The 22,017-nt window shown below is 36.8% G+C and overlaps 1 protein-coding gene across 4 annotated transcripts in view; it reads left to right on the plus strand.

Moving 5' to 3' along the window:
* LOC127423924 (formin-binding protein 1-like) overlaps positions 1-22,017 on the plus strand; it is a 42,365-nt gene that overhangs the window by 8,697 nt on the left and 11,651 nt on the right. For 2 of the 4 annotated variants that reach the window (XM_051668622.1, XM_051668621.1), the window contains exons 5-9: positions 2,907-2,969; positions 3,325-3,429; positions 5,656-5,670; positions 7,832-7,960; positions 14,178-14,324. In XM_051668622.1, the coding sequence (XP_051524582.1) occupies positions 2,907-2,969; positions 3,325-3,429; positions 5,656-5,670; positions 7,832-7,960; positions 14,178-14,324 (459 nt within the window). The remainder of the gene's footprint in view (positions 1-2,906; positions 2,970-3,324; positions 3,430-5,655; positions 5,671-7,831; positions 7,961-14,177; positions 14,325-22,017) is intronic. The other 2 variants (XM_051668623.1, XM_051668624.1) reach the window with 1 other exon arrangement.

The following is a 22,017-nucleotide window of genomic DNA, read 5'->3' on the forward strand; positions in this document are numbered from 1 at the left end:
CCAGTCGAGCCAGTAGTCCAGATATGTACTTGCCCTGGTGACATTTTCACTGGTCATGTGGCAAAAATAAAATGTTTGCTATTTGTTTGTAATATACTGCATTCTTATATAATGTTTCAGAAGTAAAATGTACTTTATTAAACATGAAAAACCCTATGAAAATGGCTGGACAAGCACAGTTTTTTTATACTGTGTTGACATATTTCCTATTGAAACTGGAAGTTGGGCCGGGGCCTACTGGCACATATCGAAGGGACGCTTAACATTTTTAAGGGCGTACTTAAGTAAAAAATAAATACTTAAGGGAAAATGGAAGGGATTGTGAAATTTTACCTGTAAAAATCTTTAAGAATCTTAAGTAACACTTAAGGGTTATTTTCTGCAACACCCTTAAGTTTAAGGGAAACTTTTTGTTGAACTTAAGGGAAAATTACAGTTAAGGTGCTTTGTGCAGCCGGGCACAGAAATTGCAGGGTCCATTTCAAAGTTTACATGATAGCTTTGAACTTGATTTGCTACGTGATTGGCCCCTCCTATGATTTGGGAGGAGCCATTCTCATTCTACAGAGCATTTTATTGGACACAATAAATGAGTGAATCATGAGTTATCATTATCTTTGGTTCATTGTCCCATTAGAAAATAGACTAAATTTGAAATGTTTAGGCCTGCATCTGCAAAACTTAGGGGCTGTTTACACGACAACGTTTTCAACTAAAAACGGAAAACTTTTTATGCGTTTTGGCTGTTCGTTTACACAACAACAGCGTTTTTGGGGCCGGAAAATGCAAACTTTTGAAAACGAGTTTCAAAGTGCAAGTTTTTGAAAACGATGCCGTTATCGTCTCCGTGTAAACATACAAAAACGCGAATTTGTGAAAACGATGACGTCATGCGCACGCGTATTACGTGTTCAGTCTATAGGCATGTGCGAGTACTTCAAAACAATGCACGAGACATTCAAAACTACAATGGCGGACTACAGGACTGTGTTTGTGCTGCTCAAGATTTTGAGTTTATTGACGCTTCTCCAGCAAAGTGTAGATTTACTGCATCACTACTACGACCAGCGATCGCCATCTTCATTGTTTGTATTCACCGTTCTGTGGAAGAATGCTTATGTGCGCAGGCGTGTAGTGTTTCTTTACAAAGTGACATCGCCAACTACTGGCCTGGCATGCATAATACAGCGTTTTTAGTTGTTTTCGTGGATCCATGTGAACAGGGATCGTTTTGACAGCGTTGTCGTCTGTACATGAAACTTTTCAAAAATGCAAAGGAAAAACATTTCCGTTTTTAGTACATCGTTGTCATGTAAACGTACCCTTAATTTGGTCATTAACATATAGATGACCCCAAAGCTAACATGGACTAAAAGTTACAAAACTCCAATTTTGATTTGGGATCAGTAAGATTTCTCCACAAAAAATATTTACTAAAATTACTTATTTTTAAAAGTAAAATCTTTAAAACTTTGTTAAAACTTAAACAGACTCTCCTTAGGGGCTGTTCAGACTGAATGCATGCTTGCGTTAAAAAAGCGAGATGCAATACAGCGAATAGAACAGATATCAGGTATCACAATGCTTCTGCGCATGATGCAAAAAAAAAAAAAACAGCGAGACGTAGCGTAGCAGTCCACAAGACCTCCGACTGGCGCATGTTTACATACAAAAATGTCTTTGTTTGCGGACGGCCCCTCATGCGGCAAAGAGGCTGCATAAATATATTAACACAGGAATAACAATTGCAGAAATGTGCATCGCGTGCTTGAATGTTACGTTTGGATAACTGTTCTATTCTATGTTGATTGATGCAGACAGGTTGTCATGAAACATTTAAAGGGGAAGTACATACTCGACACACCCCTGAGCTATTTTAACTGATGCCTGGACAAGTGTTTTACGCAGACCTATTGTGTTGCATTTTTTTTCAGCATCAAACGGCATGAGCGCATGTGTTTTTAAAACCCAGTCAAAAGTTAAAATAGTTTTAAAGTGGCTATTGGGAACCCTGTGCTCTTTCCCATTCCGTTGGGCTCTGTCTAGTTGTTTTTCAATGCAGAATCACATCCAATGTGTCCGATTGGATAAGCAATGGCTCCAACAACTGCCTCGAACCCCTGTCACACTTGCCCCCAGGGCCATCCGTATTGTCAAGCCCCGAGTGGAGTAAAACAGGACCATGCGCGAACTGAGAGAGATGCAGCCCAGTTCATTTCGCCTCCACTATTCCCCAACCTCCATTGATGCGTTTTGTCTGCCTTTTGTGTTCAAATGTCACGCTGAAAGAAAGTGGTCTTTATGTATTTTTCATAAAGAGAGTCGTGGTATGCCGAGAGTGGGTAGACAAAAGCGATCGCCTGTGTGAAGTTTTCACTAATGAGAGCTCCTAAATAAATGATTTATGCTCCATTGAGGAATTCTGCAGTTAATTAATATTTATTGTGCATGAATACGTCTTTGCTGGCGTAATTGAATTCTTTATGGAATGACCGGGGATTTGGATTGGTAATAGCACTGGAATATAATCTTTCCAGCAGCTGCTGTCTGGGTTGATTGTCTCACATTTCATCTAATCAGCTTAGTTTCCAATTAAATGTCTTTTCAGCATTTTATTATTTAAAAGGATGTGTCAGTAACAAAATAATGACTGTGCAAGAACTAACATAAAATTTTAAGGGTGTGGTACTCACATTTTTCTTCTTATTTCGGCTGCTTCCGTTAGGGGTCGCCACAGCGGACCATCCGTGATCCGCATATTTGACTTGGCACAGGTTTTACGCTGGATGCCCTACCTGACACAACCCCCAGTGGCTGGGGGACTCTCTGTGTGGTACTCACATTAACGATGACTAATGATTTGCTTCATTTGAATTGTTCTTTTCTTGTCTTTTCTCTCTTTTAAGCATTTTCATGATGGCCGGCGAGCGCAACAGCACATAGAAAATTCATGGAAGCAGCTGGAGTCGGTGAGTCAGTTAACTAAACAGAAGATAGTGTGAATATTCAAATGATTCATGACACTGATGGCCTCTCTTGCTTCATTTGTCTAAAAAATGAGCTGTACACTTAGCAAAAATGAGCCTCTTAGTTATAATAAACCTTTGTGTGAAATGAGTAACAGGCATCTGTATAAGGCACTTCTCATTTAAAATGAACAATAGCCTACTGCATCTGTTTTTTATACAGAAAAATTGTCTTCACACATACTGCCACCTGTTTGTCGTGACAAAATCTGTGGTTAATTATGGTGTCGAAGCAGTGGCCATTGGGTCATACTGTATCAGGAGAATTTTAATGTCAGTTGCTCTTTGATTCCTTCAGAGTAAGAGAAGATTTGAGAGAGACTGCAAGGAAGCAGATCGAGCCCAGCATTACTTTGACAAGATGGACGCAGACATAAACGTGACTAAAGCAGATGTGGAGAAGGTATGGAATGTGTGTGTACGTTTTTGAGGAGAGAAGCTGTTCCTATCACAAACCCCTTATTCTCCATGACTGCAATCATCCTTTTCTGTGAGTGTGTGTGGACAGTGAGGAATCCCTCTTTGGAACAAAGGGGTCTTGATGGATACAAATATAACCGATATCAAGTTCTGCTTTAATGAACCTTAGTGTGAATCGCCCCTCCTCATTTGTTATTCATCACCATCTCTTACCTTACCTTCTCTGTACCAGAAAAATATCTATTTTGTTGAAAGGGAAGTTGGGGATGCACATTATAATGGCAACCATAACTAGTGCTGAATCATTGTGATGATTCTGATGCAAATTTTTGGCCATTAAGACTGTATCATGTGATTAGTTTTGCAGTCCCTCCCTCTCTCGCGACTTGCAAGTTAGACAGATGTTTTAAAAGTGTTTCTGATTTACACTTTAATCACAAACATGGCAGAGTTGGTATGTTTAATGTTCATGAATCAGTTAAAACTGCCAGTTGAAATGAATCAAAATTCATTTAATATATAAAATTCATCAAAATTCAAATTCATAATTTTTTTTAATCAGAAAGTGTTTTTGGTAAAAACAAATCGGTATAGATTTATAAAAATAAGGATATTTAGTCTGCGAAACAATTAAAACTATCAGTTTAAAATGAATCGATTCATAACTCTTGGAAAAAAAAAATTGTTTGCATCATAGTTTAAATGTTTTTTTGGTAAATACAAATCTGTATAGGTTTATAAAAATTAGGATATTTCGTCCATGAATCAGGTCAAACTGTCAGTTTAAATGAATTGAATTGTGGGGCGTGGGTAGCTCAGCGAGTATTGATGCTGACTACCACCCCTGGAGTTGCGAATCCAGGGTGTGCTGAGTGATTCCAGCCAGGTCTCCTAAGCAACCAAATTGGCCCGGTTGCTAGGGAGGGTAGAGTCACATGGGGTAACCTCCTCGTGGTTGCGATTAGGGGTTCTCGCTCTCAATGGGGCACGTGGTAAGTTGTGTGTGGATCACAGAGAGTAGCATGAGCCTCCACATGCTGTGAGTCTCCGCGGTGTCATGCACAGTGAGCCACGTGATAAGATGCGCAGATTGACGATCTCAGAAGCGGAGGCAACTGAGACTTGTCCTCCGCCACCCGGATTGAGGTGAGTAACCAAGCCACCACGAGGACCTACTAAGTAGTGGGAATTGGGCGTTCCAAATTGGGAGAAAAGGGGATAAAATAAAAAACAAAACAAAAAAATTAATTGAATTGAATTGATTCATTACTCTGATTCAACAGTTTGTTTGCGACATTGTTAAAAAAAATCGTAAAATAAAAATAGATAAATGTTACTAAAAATAAGGATATTTGACCCAAAAATCGGCTCAAAATGTCAGTTTAAATTAATCGAATCATAAATCTAAATCACAACAGTTTGTTCGCAACATTGTTCAGAAATGTTTTCGGTAAATAAAAATTGGCATAGATTTATAAAAATAAGGATATTTCATATATGAATCAGTTCAAACTATTCGAGCAAATGAATTGATTCACAACACTGATTCAGATATTTATTTGCTTCATCATTCTGTGTAGAAGTCCATATTGATTTATAAAAATTATGATATTTTGTACATGAATCAGTTGAAACTGTCAGTTTAAATGAATCAATTCACAACCCTGTTTAACAATTTGTTTGCTTCATCGTTCAAAAATGTTTTCTGTATACAAATCGGTATAGATTTATAAAAATGGGGATATTTCGTCCACGAATGAGTTCAAAATGTCAGTTTAAATGAATAGAAACATAAGTCAGATTCAACAATTTGTCTGCGACACTGTTCAGAATTATTTTTAGTAAATACAAATTGGTATAGGTTTTTACAAATTAGTATATTTTGGAATTACAGTCATTAATCATACAATAAATGTATATTGTACAACCACAGAATGTTCAAGAGTATGGGAAGAATGGGAATGGGATGGGAAGAATATGCTCAATCTCCACCAAATATCAAGGTAGTTTCAATGATAAGAAACAAAGACAAATAGTGTATCACAACTGATATGCCGTATGTCTCTAGTCTGTTATGAATATAAGCCCAAATTTGGTGATTTGGTTTTGCACATGTCCATGTGTACTGTAGATGTCTTTTTAAGTAAGTACTGTTATTAGTGCTGTGACACTAATCGACTCTGTCTTTGTTTTTTAACATGTCTTAAAGCGGTGTTCTCTCAAGGTAGGTTTAAACAAAGAGTCGTCTTTGTCGGTGGGGAGTTTGTTAACTTGTTCGGTGTATACCCATATCAACAAAGAGTGTTTGTCGTAATTTTGTTTATGTTGTTAGCTGTTCTTACGTTTACGTCTATGCTTGCAGCGTTTCTCAGAATCTTTCCTGTCGTCACCTTGTACAAATGCACAGAATATGTCTCGTCATGGAATATTGATGTTAAAATGTATTTCGATTGTGAAAATGAGCTATGTTGCTAGGGTTACAGCAAAGACTGATTTTGCAAAACCAATAGTGATTCAAATAATGCACAATTAACTGTTAACCACAAGTCTGTGCACACTGTCTGGTTTATGTACATGAAGGCTTTCACAATGTGACCCCAAAATATTTGGACACTTAGCCACATTGACAGTAAAAATGTATGAATGTCTTTGCATTATATAAACAAATATCAAATCAAGTGCATTTATTTCGAAGGAATATATCACAAATAATTTTCAAGCAAAACATTCCACAAAAAGAAGCTTGTTAGGTGTCAAAGGATAAAACAAGAGATACAATGGATTACTCTGCTAAGAAATCTGTGTGAACTTGAGGGGAACTGACTTCATACCAGTTGGTTAAAAGTTATTTAAAAAAAACAAAGTGAACTTAGGTCCACTTGGTTTGATATTTTGTATCTATTGCAATGACAATCACATTTTAAGTGCGATTTATGTGTCCAAATACTTCTTGGGGCCACTGGATCTGTTTAGTTAGTATGCATGATGAATGGATATCTGTGGTGTGAACTGTTGAAAATCATTATTTTCATACATTTTATGTATATTTATGTTGCAGTTTTGAACATTCATTGTCATTTGTGTGTGTGTGTGTGTGTGTGTGTGTGTGTGTGTGTGTGTGTGTGTGTGTGCATTTGTTTTCTAATATACTGTTGTTACATCAACACTCTTGTCAGTGTCTTCTTCATCATTGTGACGTGCCTGAAGTACTGATGTTCTGAATAGCATAGTACTCTTTCTATTTTTGCAGTACATCACATGTCATTTAAATGTGCATACAGTAGAATACCCGGATGACCTACTGCATTTTTCACAATGTGCAGTATATCTCATGCAGTGTGCTCTGGTTGTATCAAGTTAAAGGGATAGTTCACCCAAAAATCTCTCATCATTTACTCATGCCATCCCATTGTGTATGGCTTTCTTTCTTCTGCAGGACACAAACAAAAGACAATGCTAGTGAATGGTGGCCAGAACTCAGAAAGTCCAAAAAGCGTATAAAGGCAGCGTAAAAGTAATCCATACGACTCCAATGGTTTAATCCATGTCTTCAGAAGCAAAAAATTGGATTTAAAATACAAAGGGACTGTTTTTATTTTCAAGTTGATATTGTTCAGTTTTAGGGCATTTTGCAGGTTTTCCTTTTTATTTTCTGATATTTCCGATAATTTTTTTCCTCTTGCAAAAAGAGGTTAGCCATAGTGCAATATATCGTCCTGGCTGATTAATTGGTTGATATTTGGTTGTTTTGAGATTATCGGCATCTGTCGACAACCGTAGCCGCTTAACATAGCCAAGTAACATAAAAGTACTAGCGCCCCCTTGAGCCAGTCAATGGAAAATCAACTGACAGCCTAGTCATTAGATAAGGGACATTTTCTGTTTATAAATATTTCGGAGTGAACGTTGAGTAAATACTTTGTGAAAAAAAAAAATACTAATTGATTTTCAGCGATTATGTGTACATCTCATACTCGCATATTCACATTTTGATGACTTTAAGTGATCCTATGACCCACAAATCTACTGAAAAAAATTACTGATGAACATAAAAGTGTTTTTTAGTTTTGTTATTTTACCACAAAACATCATCTGATTGTATTTGTGTGTGTGATGTCTGCGTTGTTTGTTCACTCTCACACAGATCCTGTGATTAAGTGTGTAGATCACGGACTGTGTTGATCTGAAGTTGATACAACAGCACATGTATTTTTTAAATCTTTCCATTATGGGCAAATTGACTCAATGTTTATTTATTTGTGTCAAGCCATGAAGGCAGTCGTTTTATTTGTTACTGCTTGCTGTTTGAAACTATGATGCCATCCTTAAAGGAAAGAACTTCAGTCTTTTTCGCTCTCTCTCTTTTGCGTTCTCTGTCTTTGTAGGCAAAACAGCAAGCCCAGATGAGACATCAAATAGCCGAAGACAGTAAAAACGAGTACCTGACCTACCTGCAGAAGTTCAATAAGGACCAACATGAGCATTACTACACTCTCATACCACATATCTTTCAGGTAAGAATCTTTCTCAGTTATAACAACTACAGTAGCTATTTAGACACACTCTGCCTTTAAGAGGTAGATCACCCAAAAATGGAAATTCTGTCATCATTTACTTTCATGCAGAGGTGGGTAGAGTAGCCAAAAACTGTACTCAAGTAAAAGTACAATTACTTTAAAAAAAAATAGTAAGTACTAACATTAATAATTACTTGAGTAAGAGTAAGAAAGTATCCAATTAAAAGAGTACTCAAGTAGTGAGTTACTTTCACAAATGACATAATAGATGTTAACTCCCCTATATTCCATCACATAATATACATTTAACATGTATTACAGAATTATTATTATTATTAAATGGAAATTCTGTCATCATTCACTATCATGTTGTTCCAAACCCGTATGACTTTCTTTCTTCCATGCAACACAGTAGGAGATATCAGACAGAATGTTTGCCTGAGTCACTAATTACTTTCAGTGAATGTTTTTTTTTCTTTTTTTTTCATATTTTGAAAGTGAATGGTGACCGAGACTGTCAGTCCCTAACATTCTGTCTAACATCTTTTGTTTTCCACATAATGCAAAGCATCACACTGGTTTGGAACAACATGAGGGTAGGGAAATTATGACAGAATATTCAATTATGGCTGAGCTATCACTTTAAAGAGATAGTTTACCCAAAAATGAAAAATCTCTCATCATTTACTCACCCTCATGCCATCCCAGATGTGTATGACTTCCTTTCTTCTGCAGAACACAAATTACGATTTTTAAAAGAGTATTTTAGCTCTGTAGGCCAACATTTTGATGCTCCAAAAAGCACATAAAGGCAGCATAAAAGTAATCCAGAAGACTCCAATGGTTAAATCCATGTCTTCAGAAGTGATATGATAGGTGTGGTTGAGAAACAGATCAATATTTGTCATTTTCTGCTAGACAGCAGGGGGCGAATGTGTGCAGAGAAGAATGTGAATCACCAAAAACACAAAAAGAAGAATGTGAAAGTGATCTGTTTCTCTATTTCTCATCCACACCTATCACGTTGCTTCTAAAGATACTGATTTAACCACTGGAGTCTTATGGATTACTTTTATGCTGACTTATGTGATTTTGTTTAGCTTTAAAATGTTGACACCCATACACTTGCATTGTATGGACCTACAGAGCTGAGAAATTATTCTAAACATCTTCATTTAAGTTCAGCAGATGAAAGAAAGTCATACACATCTGGGATGGCATGAGGGTGAGTAAATAATGAGAATTGTAATTTTTGGGTGAACTATCCCTTTAAGGACTCTTGCCAGATCTGGATGAATTTGTCAAATAAGAGGTTTGGAAACATTTCTAGTAATTATTACAGTGAAAACGTGAAAATGTCCCACAAGAACATTATATATAATGCTGAAATATAAACCAAAGCAAGAGCATGCTTTATTAATGCCTTCTTTCGCTATTTCATAACTTTTAGAGCCACTCGTTCCTTACTTTTGTTCACTCATTATTACCCACAATGCACCACGGGGAAGACTTATGAGCTGGGAGTTTACTGCTTCCTTCACACCTGCAATGTTTTATTTCATGCTGAATGTAGTAAATTACTTTTTGACAAATCATTACTTGATACCCCCACAAGGGCACAGGGTAAATGCGTAAATACTGCTCATGACATGCGGGACGCGGGACAAAGCGCACTGATATATTGCTGCACTGATTTTAAAATGTACTCTTAAAAACTGGTGTCATAAGAGCCCAGTTACAGAATCACCCTGAAAATTACCATCACACTACACAGAAAAGCCCGCATTAGGATTAAAGCCAAAACTTACCTCAGTGTGCTGCCTTAAGTTGAAGCTGTGATTTTAAACTTGAAATATCAGTTTGTCTTGGTGTTAAATGAAGGCATTGCATGACAAAACTATTCTGTTTTTCACTGTGCGGAGCGAAGAATGTGTTTCACTTTGAAGAGTTTGATGCTGCAACAGTGAGTGAGTGACAGTCTGTGACAGCGCCTGAGCACGCGCAGCTGTGTGAACTTCCACTCTCGTAAAAGTCCCATTCAATAATCTCTCAATAAATTACACATTAATTAAAATTAAACCCAGTAATGTAACGACAGGAATGCCACCCATTGTAAAGAAGTAAAAGTAAAAAAAATTTCATTAGAAATTTACTTGAGTGAGAGTAAAAATTACCCACTTTTAAACCTACTCTAAAAGTACATTTATTTCCAAATGTTACTCAAGTAAATGTAATGGAGTAAATGTAGCGTGTTACTACCCACCTCTGCCTTCATGTTGTTACAAAAAAAGAAAAATATGCTGTGTCCTCATAGTGTTGCAGAGCCAGACTTTTAGCTGTTGGCAAAAAGCCTGTTTCCACTTCGCAGCTCATTCTGGCCAGGAATTAAGGGCCATTTACACTGACAGCTATTAAATCACTGGAGGTCACGGAGTCACTGTGCTGTTGGTTGCTAGTCGGCGTTCCTAATTGACCGCAGTTTCCAACTAAGATGGGTGGATCGCTGACTGCACTGCCTTTGGTTGTTGCCACATCACATCACTCCTCATTGCCATATTTGAAGTCTTCTCAACTTTGTCGCATCGCCAGCAGTTACTGTCTCTCATGTAGCCAGAAATCGCTAAATCTAATCAATGACTGGTGGTCACTTTGTTGCTGCAAATTGCTGTTAATGTGAATGGCCCTTAGACAGGAAGAAACTGAGAGACATGTAAAAAAAAAAAAAAAAACAGTTAGGGATTTTTAACCCCCTACATTTAAAGTACATATACATTTAAGACAATTTTATCCAGTGACAAATCAGCACTGCCGTTTTGTTAGAAAACGTAACAATGTGCTTCATGGTAACATCTATATTAGTTTTTTTTATTAGCTTTGGTAATATTTTCACAAGTGGTACATTTTCAAAACTCTTAGTTCTAATATCACAACAGACCATCAAAAATGCAGTTTTTTCAAACATTTCAGCATATTTTCAACTGACTAAGTACAAAACACAAAATCAAAAATGAACATTTTCACCACAACAAATAAGTGTTTCATCTATATTGACCTTTCATTGAAAGTAACTGCCTTTCATAGTGCTATTAACATCAATCTTATCATTTGCATCTGTTCTCGTTCAGTTTAATACATTTGAGAATCATTTTGTCCAGCTGATCTTAATGGTTAATCAATTAATCAGTTGGTATATCAATAGATTTTCAACTGATTTGACTATTTTATGTGTTTGTAAATTATCAACATCTACAATATATCACATGTTTAGAACAGGAAAACCAAACAATGAATTTGTTACAATATTGCCAATTTATATCCTAAGTAACCACTATAGTGTACAGTATGTACCATATTATGCATTCAGAGTGTGTGTGTGTGTGTGTGTGTGTGTGTGTGTGTGTGTGAGCATTTACAAATTGTCAACAAAGAGCATGACAGACTGCAAGAAAAAGGAAGCAAACAATGAATTTGTATACTGTAGGCCAGTCAGAGAGGACACAGAGGTCACATAGGTGGGCATCAGAGTAAGAGGGGAGAAACTGGTTAGCCCAGTGACATCTGGTCCATCAATGTCGATTATGTGATTCAGTAAACAAAGGCCAAACTACTGTAAAGCAAATTACAGGAGTGTGAGCAATTTGTGAGTCTCTCTCATTTGTAAGTCACTTTGGTTACTACGAAAGCATCTGCTAAATGACTAAAAGCAAATAAATATAAAATATAATTACTTACCCCAATCTGAAAAGGTAAACTGTCAGTTCATTCATACTGTAGTGTAAGAGTAAGGCATGGTATGGTACAGTAAATGACATTACAGTGTACATCACTGTACTTGTTACACAATTCTTACAGTATCACGTATTGACAACATACTCTACTCTGTACTGTTAGAACTGACAAAGAACGTCACTCCAGAGTCATAATGTATCTTCATCTTCATCACATCTTTTGATTACACATTGGGTTGATGTTACAGGCATAATGAATTTACAGTAATGTCATTTTGGTCAGGCAATGTAAGTGTATTTCCTAATGTGACTTTACAACTGTAAAAAAAATGTATTTAACATCTTTAATTTGAAACATGTATCTTGCATTGTTTGCTACAGAATGAACAAATTGATAGTTTTGTTGAGAGATCATTTTATTGTGTTTGGTTGATTAAACCAAATGTTCTCATTACACGTTACAATAATCTTGTGTTTTGTACGGAAGCCCTGAAACGCTCTGTGAAAAAAAAATTCACTAGGTGGGGAACATTTTTTTTGGGGTGTTTTTGTACCTTCCTGAGCCTATGTCCTACTCTTTTTTTTTTTTTTTTTTTTTTTTTTTTTTTCTCAAAGAGAAAAATAAATAAATAAATATATATATATATTAGTAGGGATGTGCCCGAAGCTGAATACCTTATTCGGAAAGGCACAAATAATGACTTTAAAATGAATAACGGATTAATCCGAATAATATAAAAATTATTTGTATGACTGATTATCCGAAAAGCACAAGGATAAAGCGACATTTTAAATAAACATATCCAAAATTACAACGAATTTATGAATCTGTGCAGCCAGTATTTCTAAAGTGTAAACCTTATGAATGAAAATGCGCACGGTGTGATTTCAGATCAGATGGGTGCGGTTTCGACTCCGTTTGCGGTCTCTGTAAATTGTGCGGATCTGGAGCTTGTCAAGTGTAATATTAACTAAGATATGACAGCATAAACACTTTCCACTTCTTGAAATGTCTATGTTATTGTATCACACGATTCACACGTGATTCTCATCTATTTATTTATAGCCTAAACCTGAGCGCGATGTTAAATTCCTGACCTGAATTGATTTCATGTCGGAGCTTGTCTATCCGTCTCTTAAAGATTACATTTCTGTCCACATCAGCGATTTAAGGTTATTAACTGGTTAAGACTTTATTCCGAAAAAAAGTTAAAATGCTCCATAAAGGTTTAAATGCTCCATAGAGTATTCATCTATTAGGAATATTCCTCCTTAAGTAAAACAAAGAAACTGAAACATGCTCAATCTTTTTTTTTCTTCTACTTCTTCTTTAAACTGTATTAAATTTGAAAATGTTAAGTGTTCTTGAACTCTGGTAAGGTGCTATATAAATTTATCATTATTATTATTATTTAACTAAATAATGGTGTCCTATCGTAAAAATTCCTGATAGATTTACAGGACTTTCACCTGTTTGTAGGCTATATTGATTTTATTTTAATTCCTTTTAATGTTTGAATTTGTATTTATTATTCACATTTTGCTTGACACCTCTTGCCTCCAGAATAATGTTGTTATACATGCAGACAAACAAAAATTCTGTTTCAGGCAGATATTAATATCTGAAATACAAGGAGAAACCACAGTTAACAACATATTCCACAGTTAATGTACCCTACAAATTTAGTTTCATCTGGTAAGAAAAAAAAAAAAGAATAAAAGAATAATTTGGTAAATAATAATTGTATAATAATAATAATAATTATTATTATTATTAGTATTAGTATTATTATTAGGCTATTGTTATAAAAAGGTATATACAAGGCATATTTTATTAATAGAAACTATAAATGTAAAAGTAACTTAAAAATGGGCATTTCATTTAGTTTTGGTGCACTTTCGATATAAGCCCCACCCACACCTGGTTCTATCCAAATACAGAGACAGATAATTTTGTCATATGAACAGATACAAATACAAATACAGATAATGGCTTCACTGCACACCCCTAATACTGTATACAGTATATTGTATATTCACTCATGAGCACTTAACTAGGAACACCTGTACACCTACATATTCATGTGATTATCTAATCAGCCAATTGTCTGGCAGCAGTGCAATGCAGAAATTCATGCAGATATGGGTCAGGAGCTTCAGTTAATATTCACATCAATCATCAGAATGGGGGAGAAAAATTTGATCTCAGTGATTTTGACCATGGCATGATTGTTGGTGCCAGATGGGCTGGTTTGAGTATTTATGTAACTGCTGATCTCCTGGGATTTTCACACAGAACAGTCTTTAGACTGTTTACTCAGAATGGTGCCAAAAACAAAAAAAAATCCAGTAAGCGGCAGTTCTGTGGATGGAAAGTACCTTGTTAATGAGAGATGTCAACGGAGAATGGCCAGAATGCTTCAAGCTCATCATAATGAGTGCATAATGAAATACTACCCGGTAAAATCATGTATTTTCTATTGCAGAGGATACAGGAGATGGAAGAGAGGCGGGTGGGGAGGGTCAGGGAGAGCATGCGGGTGTACACTGAGGTCGAGAGAAAAGTGCTGCCCATCGTCAGCAAGTGCCTGGATGGCATGACCAAGGCAGCTGAATCCATCGAGCCTAAAATGGTACGTTATGTGCTTCTGTTCCTTTATGCTAAAAATGCATTTTCGTTCATGATTACATGTGTTGTTGATCGGCCTACTGCAGAAAATCCTATTCATTCAAAATACATATGCAGTTGTGCTCAAACGTTTGTATACCCTGGCAGAAATTGTGAAATTTTGGCATTGATTTTGAAAATATGACTGATCATGCAAAAAAACTGTCTTTTATTTAAAGGTAGTGATCATATGAAACCATTTATCATCACATAGTTGTTTGGCTCCTTTTTAAATCATAATGATAACAGAAATCACCCAAATGGCCCTGATCAAAAGTTTACATAACCTTGAACGTTTGGCCTTGTTACAGACACACAAGGTGACACACACAGGTTTAAATGGCAATTAAAGGTTCATTTCCCACACCTGTGGCTTTTAAAATTGCAATTAGTGTTGGTGTATAAGTAGTCAATGAGTTCGTTAGCTCTCATGTGGATGCACTGAGCAGGCTAGATACTGAGCCATGGGGAGCAGAAAAGAACTGTCAAAAGACCTGTGTAACAAGGTAATGGAACTTTATAAAGATGGAAAAGGATATAAAAAGACATCCAAAGCCTTGAAAATGCTAGCCAGTACTGTTCAATCACATATTAAGAAGTGGAAAATTCGGGGAACTCTTGATACCAAGCCAAGGTCAGGTAGACCAAGAAAGATTGCAGCCACAACTGCCAGAAGAATTGTTTGGGATATAAAGAAAAACCCACAGGTAACCTCAGGAGAAATACAGGCTGCTCTGGAAAAAGACAGTGTGGTTGTTTCAAGGAGCACAATACAACAATACTTGAACAAAAATGAGCTGCATGGTCGAGTTGCCAGAAAGAAGCCTTTACCGCACCAATGCCACAAAAAAGCCCAGTTACAATATGCCCGACAACACCTTGACACGCCTCACAGCGTCTGGCCCACTGTAATTTGGAGTGACGAGACCAAAATAGAGCTTTATGGTCACAACCATAAGCGCTATGTTTGGAGAGGGGTCAACAAGGCCTATAGTGAAAAGAATACCATCCCCACTGTGATGCATGTTGGTGGCTCACTGATGTTTTTGGGGGTGTGTGAGCTCTAAAGGCATGGGGAATCTTGTGAAAACTGATGGCAAGATGAATGCAGCATGTTATCAGAAAATACTGGCAGACAATTTGCATTCTTTCACACGAAAGCTGCGCATGGGACGCTCTTGGACTTTCCAGCACGACAGTGACCCTAAGCACAAGGCCAAGTTGACCCTCCAGTGGTTACAGCAGAAAAAGATGAAGGTTTTGGAGTGGCCATCACAGTCTTCTGACCTAAATATCATCGAGCCACTCTGGGGAGATCTCAAACGTACGGTTCATGCAATACGACCAAAGACTTTGCATGACCTGGAGGCATTTCGCCAAGACGAATGGGCAGCTATACCACCTGCAAGAATTTGGGGCCTCATAGACAACTATTACTAAAGACTGCATGCTGTCATTGATGCTAAAGGGGGCAATACACAGTATTAAGAACTAAGGGTATGCAGACATTTGAACAGGGGTCATTTAAATTTTTTTTCTTTGTTGCCATGTTTTGTTTTATGATTGTGCCATTCTGTTATAACCTACAGTTGAATATGAATCCCATAAGAAATAAAAGAGATGTGTTTTGCCTGCTGCCTGTGTTTTGTATGCAAACTTTTGAGCACAACTGTGTATATATATATATATATATATATATATATATATATATATACAGGTGCATCTCAATAAATTAGAATGTCGTGGAAAAGTTCATTTATTTCAGTAATTCAACTCAAATTGTGAAACTCGTGTATTAAATAAATTCAATGCACACAGACTGAAGTAGTTTAAGTCTTTGGTTCTTTTAATTGTGATGATTTTGGCTCACATTTAACAAAAACCCACCAATTCACTATCTCAAAAAATTAGAATATGGTGACATGCCAATCAGATAATCAACTCAAAACACCTGCAAAGTTTTCCTGAGCCTTCAAAATGGTCTCTCAGTTTGGTTCACTAGGCTACACAATCATGGGGAAGACTGCTGATCTGACAGTTGTCCAGAAGACAATAATTGACACCCTTCACAAGGAGGGTAAGCCACAAACATTCATTGCCAAAGAAGCTGGCTGTTCACAGAGTGCTGTATCCAAGTATGTTAACAGAAAGTTGAGTGGAAGGAAAAAATGTGGAAGAAAAAGATGAACAACCAACCGAGAGAACCGCAGCCTTATGAGGATTGTCAAGCAAAATCGATTCAAGAATTTGGGTGAACTTCACAAGGAATGGACTGAGGCTGGGGTCAAGGCATCAAGAGCCACCACACACAGACATGTCAAGGAATTTGGCTACAGTTGTCGTATTCCTCTTGTTAAGCCACTCCTGAACCACAGACAACGTCAGAGGCGTCTTACCTGGGCTAAGGAGAAGAACTGGACTGTTGCCCAGTGGTCCAAAGTCCTCTTTTCAGATGAGAGCAAGTTTTGTATTTCATTTGGAAACCAAGGTCCTAGAGTCTGGAGAAAGGGTGGAGAAGCTCATAGCCCAAGTTGCTTGAAGTCCAGTGTTAAGTTTCCACAGTCTGTGATGATTTGGGGTGCAATGTCATCTGCTGGTGTTGGTCCATTGTGTTTTTTGAAAACCAAAGTCACTGCACCTGTTTACCAAGAAATTTTGGAGCTTCCTTCTGCTGACCAGCTTCTTAAAGATGCTGATTTCATTTTCCACGCAGGATTCAGCACGCTGCCCACACTGCCAGAAGCGAACCACAAGTTAGTTAAATGACCATGGTGTTGATGTGCTTGACTGGCCAGCAAACTGACTAGTACCCTGAACCCCATAGCAGACTCTATGGGGTATTGTCAAGAGGAAAATGAGAAACAAGAGACCAAAAAATGCAGATGAGCTGAAGGCCACTGTCAAAGAAACCTGGGCTTCCATACCACCTCAGCAGTGCCACTCTCGACTCTCGACTCCAGGTGTGGTAGTCAGCGTCTTTACTCGCTGAGCTACCCAGGCCCCCTAAAATATTTTTTTAAAACTGTAAGCTACCTTTTAGAACAACTGAATGTTAATTTTTGTAAAATTAATGTTAAAAATCAAGTAAGGTTGGGAATCGAGAACTGTTCATATGTCATGTAGTTAAAGATACTCATTCTGAGTTTTGTTGTGAGAAATGGTACTTTTATAAAGACAAACAATTAAATTATGATAACAAATAGTATTGTTTTTGATAATCTTGTCAATGAAATTACTGATGTTCATTGGTTAAGTTTTTTTTTTTTAGATAAGACAAAAAACAATTCACAACACAGCAACTTCTAAAAAGTAGCAAATACTTCAGTTTATCCATTTTATGCTATTATTTCTGGAGCTCAGGTTTTCTTGACCGTTTTCGTGTTATGTTGATTAACTTTAATATGTTTGATGCATGTTTGAATTATAATTTTTTTTGACATTTTTCAAAATGAATATTTGGTTAAAGTTTGGTCTATCCCAGTTTGACATGAAAAATTATAACTTAAAAATTGTATTTTCTGTGACTAAATTTATTTGCCATTTTGTTCAGAGTAAAATTGAATTAAATGAATATGTCGTGACAATTTTTCAAAGACATTAAAAAGAAATAGTGTTTTTTGTTTAGTATTCCTGTTTATAATATAAACAAATATAGAATATGTCAGTGTCAGAAATTAACTTTTATATTAAGGGGCAACGTTTGCCCCCTGGATTTGATTTTCAGGGGCATTTTTTACCATTATAAGGGCATATGTTTTTTTAAGTCATTTAAAACATAAGCTGTGTCTCATCTGTTTATGTCAAATACTAATGTAATCAATTCATTAATTCAGATTGAGAATCAACATTAATTCATATTTTATGCCATACACTCAAAAATTAATTTTTAAGATTTACACATTTAAACAAAATTCCAGTCTTTAAAAAAATTAAATTAAATATTTACAATTTTCTTACATTTAATTTTGTTAAACACTACACAGTATAATTTGCAGTAATTTTAAATTTTGGTATTAATACGTAAATGTTAAAAATAGGCTAAAATATTTTTTGGAGTGTATTAAGTATAACTAAGATTATAATAGAATATTAAGAATTATATCAGGTTTACATTGCAAGGGCATTTTTGGTTGTGGTCATGTGTTTCATTTTTGGTGACATTTCTGCCTCGACCTCCCTTAATTTCGGACCCTGGTATATGTGATTATATGTTAGGATCAATTAATTGGTGCTTCCTTAAAAAAAAAGTACTAAAACAAATGGTTAAGAATCCAGAATTGTCAAGTTCGAACCAGAACCCTTCCACTTCACTTTATATGATATCCCCTTCCCTAATGACATTGTATGGAATGTCGTAGTTGCTATCATTTCTGTAGAAACTACAGCATGTACAATAAACTTCCAGTACCATATATGAAATAACTACGGGAAAAAAATCTAGTGCTGTCACTCTTATTTTGTGGTAGAACTGGTGGTATTCTTCAATTAATTTACTCAAATTATGCCAACAGATTAATAATTTAGCTGAGCAAATTGCTGACTGTGATTATCGCTGCCCCACTTACAGTACAAGGTAACAAGCTGAGATTGTTATGGAGCATCGTGGCCTGGGTTACCTTTAATAATTTACAGCTGCAGGGGAATCGCTGGCAGCTAACGGGCTGATGTGCTTCTTGTTTGTCTCATCTGCTAAATCCCGTTTTTCATGCTCACGTGGGCCATCGCTGTCCTGTCCAAATATGGCAGATGGGGAGTCTAATTTCCACCGCAGCACTAATTGACTCATACAAGCTGGATTTTACAGCAGATTGAAGTGGCTTAGTGGCAAAGACTTAAGCCTCTGTGTGGCTTTTAAACTGCATGTGTGTATGTAGTACTGTATGTGTGTCTTTTAAGAGACAGTGTGCTGCCTATATGCATTAAAAACCCTCTAGGGACTCATTTTGTTCATGCAGTCTGTGTTATGGATGCAATACTGCACATATGCCAAAAATAGTCTCTTGGTTTGACCTGAACTGCAGCAGAGGGATTAGTTAAAGTGGATTTGCAACAGTCTTATTTCTATGCAAGCTATGCATCTCATAGTCTGTAGTATATACAGTAATTGCTGCAATTATGATGTCAAACTGAAGTTAACCTTGGGTGAACCTATGGCTCACAATGTAGAGGTCTGTTCTACAGCAAAACTCTGAAACTGTGTGGATATGTATCTTTAACAACACAATTCACTGGTCTTCACTGATTTCAAAAATACAGTCCAGATTCAAAGCTGTGAGCAGCATGGCTCAACATATCTGGATCATGTGCATGAATCACTAGGCCACGGCTCTGACCATTTGCAGTATTTTATAGAGTAGTCAATGTGTAACATGTTCATGAGCTTAAGATGTAGGCTAAAATGTATATGGATGAATAAGGGAAAGTGTGTATCTTAAATGCTGTAAGTGGTCACCATTTCTTGAGGTGCTTTTCACTATTTTAATCACTAGTTATTTTAAATGGTCCTGTAACAAATGGTGTAACAAATTTTTTTTAAAGTGCAAATAACTTAATTGGGTGTTTCTTCAACATCAGGCAATCTAATGTCCGTGGGGTTGATTTTTATCAAAACTAACACATTTCAGCGTTTTTCTTTTTGTTATATGAAGATCACATTAAAACTGACTTGGATTTTTTTTATTATTTTTTTTAAATGCCTTTTATTGATTTTATTGTCCTACGTCCAGACTTTCAATATTAAACTATGATAATACATTTTAAAAATACAAATTACATATTTAAAACTAATCTAAACAAAGAGTGAAATAAACAAACCATTTAAATATTTATTGTTTGTAAATACTTTAACATACAGTACATCCGGAAAGTATTCACAGCGCTTCACTTTTTCCACATTTTATGTTACAGCCTTATTCCAAAATGGATTAAATTCATTATTTTCCTCAAAATTCTACAAACAATACCCCATAATGACAACGTAAAAGAAGTTTATTTGAAATCTTTGCAAATTTATAAAAAAAAAAAAAAAAAAAAATCACATGTACATAAGTATTCACACCCTTTGCTCAATACTTTGTTGAAGCATCTTTGGCACCAATTACAGCCTCAAGTCTTTTTGAGTATGATGCTACAAGCTTGGCACACCTATTTTTGGGCAGTTTCTCCCATTCTTCTTTGCAGGACCTCTCAAGCTCCATCAGGTTGAATAGGGAGCGTCGGTGCACAGCTATTTTCAGATCTCTCCAGAGATGTTCAATCGGGTTCAAGTCTGGGCCACTCAAGGACATTCACAGAGTTGTCCCGTAGCCACTCCTTTGTTATCTTGGCTGTGTGCTTAGGGTTGTTGTCCTGTTGGAAGATGAACCTTCACCCCAGTCTGAGGTCCAGAGTGCTCTGGAGCAGGTTTTCATCAAGGATGTCTCTGTACATTGCTGCATTCATCTTTCCCTCGATCCTGACTAGTCTCCCAGTTCCTGCCGCTGAAAAACATCCCCACAGCATGATGCTGCCACCACCATGCTTCACTGTAGGGATGGTATTGGCCAGGTGAAGAGCGGTGCCTGGTTTCCTCCAGACATGACGCTTGCCATTCAGGCCAAAGAGTTCAATCTTTGTTTCTCATGGTCTGAGAGTCCTTCAGGTGCCTTCTGGCAAACTCCAGGCGAGCTGTCATGTGCCTTTTACTGAGGAGTGGCTTCCGTCTGGCCACTCTACCATACAGGCCTGATTGGTGGAGTGCTGCAGAGATGGTTGTTCTTCTGGAAGGTTCTCCTCTCTCCACAGAGAAATGCTGGAGCTCTGTCAGAGTGACCATCGGGTTCTTGGTCACCTCCCTGACTAAGGCCCTTCTCCCCCGATCACTCAGTTTGGCCGGGCGGCCAGCTCTAGGAAGAGTCCTGGTGGTTCCAAACTTCTTCCATTTATGGATGATGGAGGCCACTGTGCTCATTGGGACCTTCAGTGCTGCAGAAAGTTTTCTGTACCCTTCCCCCTGTGCCTCGATACAATCCTGTCTCAGAGGTCTACAGACAATTCCTTGGACTTCATGGCTTGGTTTGTGCTCTGACATGCACTGTTAACTGTGGGACCTTATATAGACAGGTGTGTGCCTTTCCAAATCATGTCCAGTCAACTGAATTTACCACAGGTGGACTCCAATCAAGTTGTAGAAACATCAAGGATGATCAGTGGAAACGGGATGCACCTGAGCTCAGTTTTGAGTGTCATGGCAAAGGCTGTGAATACTTATGTACATGTGATTATTTTCATTTTTTATTTTTAATAAATTTGCAAAGATTTCAAACAAACTTCTTTCATGTTGTCATTATGGAGTATTGTTTGTAGAATTTTTAGGAAAATAATGAATTTAATCCATTTTGGAATAAGGCTGTAACATAACAAAATGTGGAAAAAGTGAAGCGCTGTGAATACTTTCCGGATGCACTGTACTACCATTATATGTGATAGTAAATGCTATTATTTTTTTTCAAAAATTACGACTGTCTCACATTTGTGGCATCATTTACATCAAACAAAACAATTTTGCACCAATAAAGTTTTTTCAAAAGTGATTGTACTTGTTAACCAAGTTGACTAAAGTGTCAATAAAGAGCATGCTTATGAATAAATATGAGATATGTGATGTGTGAAGAAACAAG

The sequence above is a fragment of the Myxocyprinus asiaticus genome, chromosome 33 (genome assembly GCF_019703515.2).
Source record: "Myxocyprinus asiaticus isolate MX2 ecotype Aquarium Trade chromosome 33, UBuf_Myxa_2, whole genome shotgun sequence".
NCBI classification, from domain to species: Eukaryota; Metazoa; Chordata; class Actinopteri; order Cypriniformes; family Catostomidae; genus Myxocyprinus; species Myxocyprinus asiaticus.